The 10,931-nt window shown below is 39.5% G+C and overlaps 1 protein-coding gene across 4 annotated transcripts in view; it reads left to right on the top strand.

The window, feature by feature from the left end:
- Positions 1-9,696: 9,696 nt before the first annotated feature.
- Positions 9,697-10,931, top strand: part of USP15 (ubiquitin specific peptidase 15) — a 121,160-nt gene continuing 119,925 nt past the window's right edge. For 2 of the 4 annotated variants that reach the window (XM_047740452.1, XM_047740451.1), the window contains exon 1: positions 9,738-9,894. In XM_047740452.1, the coding sequence (XP_047596408.1) occupies positions 9,806-9,894 (89 nt within the window). In that variant the 5' untranslated portion in view covers positions 9,738-9,805. Of the gene's footprint in view, positions 9,895-10,931 lie in introns of all 4 variants that reach the window. The other 2 variants (XM_047740457.1, XR_007129321.1) reach the window with 2 other exon arrangements.

Here is a 10,931-nt window from a genome sequence, read left to right as displayed (position 1 = left end):
TTATAGCAAATATTTATAACAGAATTAATGGAAGGTAAAGATTCCCTTCTTATCATTTCCCATAGATGACTCTTTCTACATTTTTAAAAGCTTATTTACTTTCTTTAACGTAGTTTTAAACTTTTTTCAAGCTCGGAAAAAGTGTTCATATCTTTATAAGATTTTATTTTTTGTTTTCTGAATTAATTTGTGCAATAAGAAAATAGAAAGCTAGAAAATGCAAACCTTGTTAATAATAGAAGAATTTAGGGAAAAAGTATTTATTTCACAAGGCTGATAGTTCTGAAGTTTTAACTTTCTAATTTCTTTTAATTCTACTCCAAGAGAATAAAGTTTGAAATTTATTTTTGTCTGAAAGGCATGAAAGAAACTTACAGTACAATGCCATTTACATGAGCCATTCAAAAGCAGTTACAGCATGTAGAGTCTAAAGGGCATTACTTAAAAGCACTCAGCCCCTGCTCTACTAAAAACGGGTTTTTTGCTTCTTACCTTGATCTACTTCTATTTTCTATTAACCACTTTAAGTAGTCAATAAAGTTGAATGTTATTCTTAGTTTAACCTGCCTGCAAAGACATTTCATTCAATAAGTACTCATCAAGGAACCACTGTCCACATTTTTACAAAATGCCTTGAGAGAAAGGAAGAAAGGAAGGCAGGGAGCAACTAAAGGAGGAAGAGGAGGAAGGAAAGAAGGAAGGAAGAGAGGAAGGATGGACGGAAGGAAGGAAGGAAGGAAGGAAAAGGGAGAAGGAACGAAGGGAGGGAGAGAGGAAACAAGGAAGAAATTTTTGGCCACGTGTTTGATTTGTAATCTATCTTGGCTAACAGTTATACGTATTATCTAGCTCTATGTGTACTTACAGATCTATTCCTCACAAGTCACCTTCACTCGATTTCCTCTGATTATAATCATAAGGTAGGCTAACAGTCACTTTAACTTCCCTGCACTGTTTCAGCGTCTCTATTAGTAAGTCTTGATAGCATTTCTTTTGCACAGCATGCCAAATAATTACTCTACTACAACAGTGTGTAAAAGCTATTTGGGGATCTACTGTTATCTATCTCTGGCTTATATCTGGCCAATTAAAATGTAATCAGTACAATTTATAAGTTCCAAGCCCCTACCTTTGATGGATATTTATTATAATTTGATGTTAAGAATTTGGTGACATTGCCTACAAAGTTAAAATAATCTCATAATCACTTGGGGTGCCTGGGTGGCTCAGTCAGTTAAGTGTCTAACTTTTGATTTTGGCTCAGGTCATGATCTCAAGGTTGTGAGATCAAGCCCTGAGTTCAGCTCTGCATGGGGTGTGGAGACTGCTTAAGATTTTCTCTCTTCCTCTCACTCTGCCCACCCCCCATCCCTCCCCTCTCTCTCCCTCTTAAAAATATTATCTCATAATCACTGAACACCTTGGTATGGTTATTACTTTCTGTATTGTATCAGTTTTAGAGCTCACTGCTAAAAATATCTTCCATACTTCTGTCAACTAGTCGTTGAGATAACATATCTTATTGAGCCCAATTTCTTTTAGTTATTAACCATGACATACATATCTGTGTAGTGATACAGTAGATGGACACATTGGTCCGTTTTAGATCTAAAAAGATTTTACTTTGTCTTGGGGCACCTGGGTGGCTCAGTGGGTTAAAGCCTCTGCCTTCAGCTCAGGTCATGATCTCAGGGTCCTGGGATGGAGCCCCATGTTGGGCTCTCTACTCAGCAGGGAGCCTGCTTCCTCCTCTCTCTCTGCCTGCCTCTCTGCCTACTTGTGGTCTCTGTCTGTCAAATAAATAAATAAATAAAAATCTTTTTTAAAAATAAAATAAAAATAAAAAATAAATAAAAAGATTTTACTTTGTCTTAATTTCCTTAGGATAGGCTGTTCTACTACCTGTATTACTTTTCTATTACTACTATAAGAAATTACCACAAACTTAGTGGCTTGAGACAACATGAATGTATGACCTTAAATATTTCTACAGTTTAGAGGTCCAATATAGGTCTCGCAGGCCTGAAGTCAAGGCATTGGCAACACTGTCCCTTTCCAGAGGCTTTAGAATAGAATTCATTTCCTGTCTTTTCTTGTTTCTAGAAGCCATTTATATTCCTCAGCTCATGGCCCTTTTATTTCATCTTCAAAACCATACTTCCATTGTCATATTTACCTCTCACCACAGCCAAGAAAGTTTTTCCACTTTCAAGGATTCATGTGATTAGATGGGGCCAAACTGGATGACATAAAATAATCTTCCCATCTCAAGATCCTAAACCTTAATAAACCTGCACAGTCCCTTTTGCCATGTAAAATAATATAATCACAGGTTCTGGGATTAGGACATTGACATCTTTGAGGGGCCATAATTCTGCCTTCTGTACTGCCAGTCTATAGGTAAGATGACTGCGACCCATGCATTAGATATGTTATGAATCTCTTCTTTTGTAATTAGAGAATCTTCGTACACATATGAATACTTTTCTGTTATATTCTACTGTGGATTCCAAGCAAAGTGTTTTATCCTTCAGAATACTTATACAGAGAAGACTTTAGGTAAAACTGGAATTTCAATATTATCCTTCTTAGCCCCTTTAGTGATTGGTTTTCTTTGACATGGGATACCATTAATTTTAACAGAACTATCTATATTATTACATAGCAGCTTTGTAATCTTTTTTTTTAAGATTTTTAAAAAATTTATTTATTTGACAGACAGAGATCACAAGTAGGCAGAGAGGCAGGCAGAGAGAGAGAGAGAGGAGGAAGCAGGCTCCCCGCAGAGCAGACAGTCTGATGCGGGGCTCAATCCCAGGACCCTGGGACCATGACCTGAGCCGAAGGCAGAGGCTTTAACTCACTGAGCCACCCAGGCGCCCTGCAGCTTTATGATCTTAATGAATTTTAGACATTTGTTTAGTAACTGCCTTAGTTGAGGAGGAAAAAACTAGTTCATTAAGTAATTCATACTATATATTGAGCTCTATGAAGAGTTTCAAGTCCATTATTTCATTGTCTTTTTACAGAATCCTATGAAACAAGTTTATTATTCTCATTTTACAGCTGAGGAAATTAAAATTTCAGTGTTACAGAACTAACAAGTAGCAGAATGGGGCATTCATGTGTAGGTCTTTCCAATCTCAAAATGTTTACTCTTTCTACTATATTCTATAAACATTTACACAAACATTAAATTACATGTAGAGGTGTATTATTATTTCCTGCACATCTCATGAATCCTTCCTACTATAGAAATCATGACAAACATATTACATAGTATCCTTGGGCCAATGATTTCTAAAATTTTAGAAATCCATCATTGACCTAGTTCAAAAGGATCTAGACAGTAGTTTGCTGGATAGCAACAGAAAGCAATGGTAAATATTTTATAACATCACTAGACGTGTTTTATCTTCCTTGTTGAGGTCTTCTAACTGGCCCTTAATAGGGTCTGTAGTACCCTTTTGCTTAGAGACACCTGGAAGACAAAATCATAAAAAATGCCTCATTTAATGTCTACATCACTCCGGAAACATACATGTATTCTTTAAGACCTGCTATTATGTTGTTCTAAAACTCTTTGTAAGCAGTTTAAATCTTTTTGCTATTTAAGCCAAAATGAAGAGAAGGGTTGACCAAATAGAAAGACTGAATAATTCAGTCATCTCTTGGGAGAAAACAAGTTAATGTCTCCGGTAGCTACATAGTTGCAGTATCAGTAGATCATTACACAACTGTCTACTTCACGCTGGATGTGTAGATTTTCAAAATCCACAAGCATAAAAGAAAACATTTTAAACTCTTGTGCAAAACTGATAGAGTAAAAATGATCAAGTATATAAAGTTAAGATCAACATCGTACTTGATTTAACTTATTTTTTTTAAAGATTTTATTTATTTATTTAACAGAGAGAGAGGGAGAGAGAGAGAAAGATCACAAATAGGCAGAGAGAGGGAGAAACAGGCTCCCCGCTGAGCAGAGAGCCCAATATGGGGCTCGATCCCAGGACCTTGAGATCATGACCTGAGCCGAAGGCAGAGGCTTAACCCATTGAGCCACCCCAGTGTCCCTAACTTATTTTTTAAATTAAAAAATCAGCATGTCTAAAATGCTTTTGCTTTCTGGGGGCACCTGGGTGGCTCAGTGGGTTAAAGCCTCTGCCCTTGGCTCAGGTCATGGTCTCAGGGTCCTGGGATCGAACCCCACATCGTTCTCTCTGCTCAGCAGGGAGCCTGCTTCCCTTCCTCTCTCTGCCTGACTCTCTGCCTATTTGTGATCTCTGTGTGTCAGATAAATAAATAAAATCTTTTGAAAAAATGATTTTGCTTTCTAAAGTTCATTGATTATTAGAAAGTTTGGGAAAGGACTCAGAGGCTGCTTAATGTTTCTATTTTTTTCATGAAGTGGTTCTTTATCCACCTTAAAATCTGTCAGTAAATATAAATAACTAAGTATAAAACAGGCAGATTTTCCCTACTGGCAGCCTTAATTTGATCTATATCACTTGATATGTCACTATATAGACCTAGGATAACCTAATTCTTTCTTGGAAAAGTTTCCCACTATATAAGTATGTTTCATTTAAAAATATCTAGGAACCATAGGATGTGGTTTAAAAGACTATGTGTTTTAAAGATTTTTTTGTTGTTCATGAGAGAATTCTAGACCTATAGAGACTATTTGTTTATTATTCAATTCAGTTTAGTTCCTTTATCATTCAGTGCGTATCTACTATATCATTCAGTGAGTATCAGCTTATCAAGCAGGCTGACATCAACCTTCAGGGTAGGTCAGCTTTCAGAGCATTTTGTGTGTGCTTCCAAAAAGAATTCAAGTAGCAACTCAGATTAATCAATTCCCAGACTTCATTCCCATGTTAAAATAAAACTTTCCAGATCCCTTAAGTAGGAGATATAATTTTGTTTGTTCTAATTTTTTAAATTTTAATAACTCAGGGCACCTGAGTGGCACAATCAATTGTGTCCGGATCTTGGTTTTGGCTTAGGTCATGATCTCGGGGTCCTGAGATCATGCCCCGTATCGTCCTCTACTCAGTGCAGAGTCTGCTTAAAATTTTTTCTCCCTCTTTCTCTGCCCCTGCCCTCTGCTTGATTTCTCTCTCTCATCTTAAATAACTTTCATTGCAGCAGACAGTTCATTAGTGTCCCCAAAACTTACCATCTTACCACAGATTTGCTTCACCATTTATATTAGTTACATAGTCTAACTCTTGCAAGAATTTGAGTTTTATACCTTGAAGAGTTTAATCACCCTATTTTATAATGAAGAAACTAATGCTCAGGGAAATTAAATGATTTGACAAGGGTTACCCAGCTACTTAGTAGCACTGAGCCCAACTCAAAATCCAAGTACACTGACCCTCTGTACAAGACATTGTATTCATTTTACTACTTTTTCTTTCTCTTTGTCAGGACCTAACATTTGTCTGAAATAAGGAGCCTCTGTATTTTTTTTTTTAAGTTTTAAAAACTGTATCATGGCATTTACAATTTTTATTCATATCTCAAGTTTCAAAATATAATTAACAGATTAAACAGTTTACTACATGCTGCTTTGGTGTCTGCACTACTCCCCCACCTTTCCACTGCCTTTTAGTTATTTAGAGAGCTAGTAATGGGAGAAGGGAATTATAAAATTACAAAAGAGAAAAGGATGGTTTAGAGGGGTGAATAAAATCAAGGGGAGAGGGGTTTATCAGAGGGAATAGCTGTAGAGGAATAAAAAGGTGGAAGGAAAAGTGAAATAGTGCTTATGAAAACAAAGATGGTAAGAATTGAAAAATAAAGACAGCAAGGTATCAATCATTGTTCTGTACAGGGATGTGTTCATTCTGGAAGATTTTTCCTCAGGCTCATGTAGCCAGCATCAAACAATATTGTGAGTTAGACAGAACTTGTCTTGAACTTCTTTGTATTTTCTTCCATCCAGTTTAAAACAAAAAAACAAAAAAACAAAAAAACAGTGTTTTTTCTTTTTCTTTCTAGTCCATCCCAGGCTGAAAACTGGCTCTCATTTGACACCTCAGGTCTAAACCTTATTCTTTCCCAAAGTATTTACATTTGAAGTCCTATGTTTTAATTGGTATATATAAGAACCTCTCTGAAAGGGATTATTTAAACATCAATGAGTAGAAAGGGGAATTATTTGAAGATACAGGAACCCTTCCTAGAGTATCTCTAATCTCAAAACTGACTCTGCCTTTTTGTAAGGTACACTTTGTTCATACCCAGCCTAATTTCTTAACTTCTCAGCATACTCTTTTCCCCTTCTCAAAGCCCTAGGTTAAAGTTTTAGTGGATAAGAAAAGTATGAGAGAATGTGAGAATATGATGATGATCACCAAGCAAATACTTGCACAAAGCAAGTACATTCTTGCAAAGTTAACTAAGGGAAGCCTCAAGACAGTGATTCTGTATAAAGTAAGTCCTGGCTTATATTTATCTATGTGATGCAAGAGAAAGTTACATTTCTCATCAATTACTACCAATTTAGAAAGGAAGTGGACCTCAACCAATTCAATGTTTACAATTTCATTTTGCCTCATAATTGAAAGAAGCATGAGTAAAATAATCAGAATTTCCATAAATTAGTAAACTGAGGTCATTAGAAAGTTGACTGCTATAATCAAGATCAATTTCATAGTATATGTAAATAAACCATTATGTTGTACTCCCTAAACTTATGCAGTAATATATGTCAACTGTTTCTAAATATTACTGAGGGGAAAAGATCATAAAGATTGGTAGAAAAATTAAAACTTACCCAAACTTCTAGATTCTGGAGCTAGACTTCCTGGTTTCAAATTAGAATTCTGTCAATTGCCTCAATCCACCTTTACACAATAGGAATAATAATTGGGGCACCTGGGTGGCTCAGTGGGTTAAAGCCTCTGCCTTTGGCTCAGGTCATGATCTTAGGGCCCTGGGATCAAGCCCCGCATTGGGGTCTCTGCTCAGCAGGGAGCCTGCTTCCTCCTCTCTCTCTGCCTGCCTCTCTGCCTATTTGTAATCTCTGTCAAATAAATAAATAAAATCTTTTTTTTTTTTAAAGATTTTATTTATTTGACAGAGAGAGATCACAAGTAGGCAGAGAGGCAGGCAGAGAGAGAGGAAGGGAAGCAGGCTTCCTGCTGAGCAGCGAGCCCGATGCGGGACTCGATCCCAGGACCCTGGGATCATGACCTGAGCCGAAGGCAGCGGCTTAACCCACTGAGCCACCCAGGTGCCCAATAAATAAAATCTTTAAAAAATAATAATAATAATACCTACTTCATAGGATTGCTACGAGGAACAAGTTAACATTTTAAAGTGTTTAAAACTGGTCTTAGAACTCTCTCTGTAATGCTTACTAAATACAATAATGTAACTGTTACTTCTTTTCTATCTCTGAAGGCAACTAATTAGGTCTACAAAATGACCTCATAAACCTGATGTATAATTCAAATTAACATTGAACTTATATATGTATGTCCAGTTAACTCATTGCCTTAAATGTGGTACAAATGAAAATTTTACTTTGTTGCATGGGTACAGGCTTCAGCATTTCAAATGTGCATTTTCTTTGAAAGGAAACTGAATAGCAGAGTGTGCATGAGGCATTGCTTCTCAATTATGCTGTGTTTATTTTTTTTTATTTTTATTTTTTTTTAAAGATTTTATTTATTTGACAGAGATCGCAAGTAGGCAGAGAGGCAGGCAGAGAGAGAGGCAGAGAGAGAGGCAGAGAGAGAGGAGGAAGCAGGCTCCCTGCTGAGCAGAGAGCCCGATGTGGAGCTCGATCCCAGGATCCTGGGATCATGCCCTGAGCCGGAGGCAGAGGCTTTAACCCACTGAGCCACCCAGGCGCCCCTATGCTGTGTTTATAAAATGATAGCATGGTTTTGCTTCAAAGTCTGTGACAATTTTTTTAACAGCTTTATTGAGATATAATTTATATACTATAAAATTCATCCTGTCACCAGTAAACAACATTAGCATTCACTGATTGGCTTTCACGTCTCAGGCAATAAACATAGATTATTCCATTTAATCTTCATAAAGAGCCTTTAAGGTAAGTATTAACATCCCTAATTTCATGATTAAACTAAAAGTTAAGTACTTCGCAGCTAGAGGTTGAGGTGAGGTTTTAACCCCTGTTCATATGACTCCAATATTCTTCCCATAACATGCTGCCTCTCCTTGGAAAAATACTTTGCTGTCTTTCAGAAGTTGGCTGGGAGGAGGAAAATGTGACCCTTTGATGATACTCATGGTTAGAGAAACTAATTTTTTTAACTAATTTGGTTAGAAAAACCAAATAATGTAAGAAAGAGCAGTAACTGGAAGCTTCTTTCAGACTCTCAAATCAAGGATGACATGATAGTGCAAAATAGTTTTATTATGAGAAAATAAGCAACTACGATGCTGATACACGTCATAATGCCAGTATGCACTAACTTGGAAGGACTCAATACTTCTTACTAGCATAAGTGCATTCTTCTTTATTGAATTCCCACCAGATCCCAAATTCCCACATTAAAAATAGGGAAACAGCAGATACTGCATGAATTCTTATCTATCTTTTAGACTTTTCACATAATTTTTATTATCTTTAAGTCAAATTTCTGGACCTCCTCATGCTTGGAAATATTCAAGAAGTTTTTCCCCAGTTCATTTGAAACAAATATTTAGGTGGTGCTTATATGTTAGGGAGCACAATGCTAGCCACCAGCTGTACAGAGGTTATAAAGAAGAAGAAAAAACAAAGATGAAACCAGGGCAACCCCGTTAATACATGTCAGGTTTCCAAAAGGAGAGGTAGTCAGTATGCTCTAGAAGACAGACAGCACCCGGGGTTTGGAACTTGGGTTTTATATAAACTTACCTCTCCACCTACTGTGTGACCTTAGCATTTGATTTTTGAGACTGGATTTCCCCGTTTGTAACATAATCAGCTACAATAAAAGCTGGTATTACTAAATAATGGCCAGTAAACACACATGGGAAGATGTGGTTAAGAAAATGTTACTTTATAATATCGAGGATAAAGGTTTTCGGGCACGTTTCCTTCCCTTTTAGTACCTGGCATTATTTGATACATATTTAACTCCGTGTTCACCGAGGAACTGGGACATGTTTTTCACTGCAGTTTAGCGTCTGGGTGTGCCTGGGGAGGCGTCACAAAGAGCCTATAAAAGGTTTCCACCTACAGCAGGAGTAGGAGGGCAGGAAGGAGCCCAAGAAGGGCACTGAGACCAAGCGTTCGGTTTCGGATTGTTCTTTGTTGGGGCCAAAATTCACCAAGCTTAGGTTCCCCGACTAGCGACGGAAGGACTAATGCCTCAGAGCTCTTAAAATTTTCTGCCATATCTTAGCCGTCCCCACGCCCCCCGCCCCACCCCACCCTCAAGCGTGAGTGAATGCGCAAATAAGGGTTCTCAGGCGCCTGTGAGAAAGAGGGAGGGGAAGGCAGAAGTTGAGGATGGACGGGGCGGTGGCACCGCTGCTGAGAGAGGACAGAGGGCCCTCACAGAGAAGAGTTAAAACCCGGCTGTCCCGAGCCAGAGGAGGCCAAGGCGAGATGCTGGACGGGCGGGGGCCGATTGGGGGCAGCAGACCGCGGCAGCGTACTCAGTCCGCCCCCGGGAGCTACTCTTGTCCCGAGGCGCTCCCCCTAACCCCCCCCCCCGTCTCTTTTGGTTTCGACCTGCCGACTGGGAGGGGCCGCGGGACGCCATTCCCACAATGCTCTGGGGCGTGCCGCCGCCGTCGCTGCCGCCTCCGCTACCGCTAGTGGAAGAAGATGGCGGAAGGCGGAGCGGCAGATCTGGACATCCAGCGGTCTGACATCGCGACGCTGCTCAAAACCTCGCTCCGGAAAGGGGACACCTGGTGAGAGAAAGAGATTGAGATGGTCGCGGTTGCGGGAGGATGGTGGAGAACTGGGCGGGAACTGCGGGCTGGTGTCTTTAGCTAGTGACAGGTGCGGGCAGGTCCGGCGGCGGCCGTACTGGGCAGCAGGATTTTGGCTGCTCCCGAAATGTTGGGGCGAAGATTGGACCCGAGATGAAGTCCAGGGTGCGTGGCTTGTCGGGGCGTGCTGAGAGACTTAAGGGGAGCGGCGACGGGGACTCACACAGTTCTTTCCGTCCTCCTTCCTTCCGTAGTGCCGCTCCCACCTCAGGCCTTCCCGAATGATAGGTTATAGTCGTTCGGCGTGAGTCTCTCAGTTTTTGACAGGTCGAGGTCCCGCGGCTTATCAAGATCTCACCCTCTTTCCTTCTCTGGTCATTTCCTTTCCCGGCATTGTCGGCATTCAAGTTCCTTGGTATTCTGATTCTTGTATTCTTCCGGGAGGCAGGCTGCAGGATGTTTGCGGTTCTTACTACACAGGTGGCATGTGTCAGGGCGCCACTTAAGAGAAAGAAACCCTAGTTTCCAGTTCCTTGTCAAAAGGAGGGAGAGGAGTACGGAACCTTAGGCTAATGAGAAGTACCACGTGGTCTTGTGCTTTAGTGGAGGCTTGATAGAAACCGGCAGCGTTTCTCTTAGAAGCGCAGCCCTTCCCTCCTGTTTGAGGGATAACGTAGGCCTGCAAAAAGTAGATAAGTCTGCTTGAGGCTTAAGTCACTTGCTAATACTCAGACTTATAAAATACCAAAGGATATACTTAAAATACTGAAGGAAGTATGTGTAGATTTTAATGCTTGTCGGCCATAGTAAGTGGTGTTCAGAATAACTTAAATATGTGAGTATGTAACATAAAGAGCAAGTGCTCTGTTTATTAGGAAGGGTAGTGTGCTTCTTTACTGTAATAACAATTATTTTCATGTCCCGTTGTCACCATAACAGTGGTGTATAATTTACGGAGTTTTTTTTCCACGTACTCCTCTATGACTTAGTGGAAGCAACATAAGATTTAGACGTAG

The sequence above is a fragment of the Lutra lutra genome, chromosome 8, assembly GCF_902655055.1.
Source record: "Lutra lutra chromosome 8, mLutLut1.2, whole genome shotgun sequence".
In the NCBI taxonomy this organism is placed as follows: Eukaryota; Metazoa; Chordata; class Mammalia; order Carnivora; family Mustelidae; genus Lutra; species Lutra lutra.
Note: the sequence above shows the minus strand (reverse complement) of the source record. Positions and strands in the feature narration are given on the sequence as shown.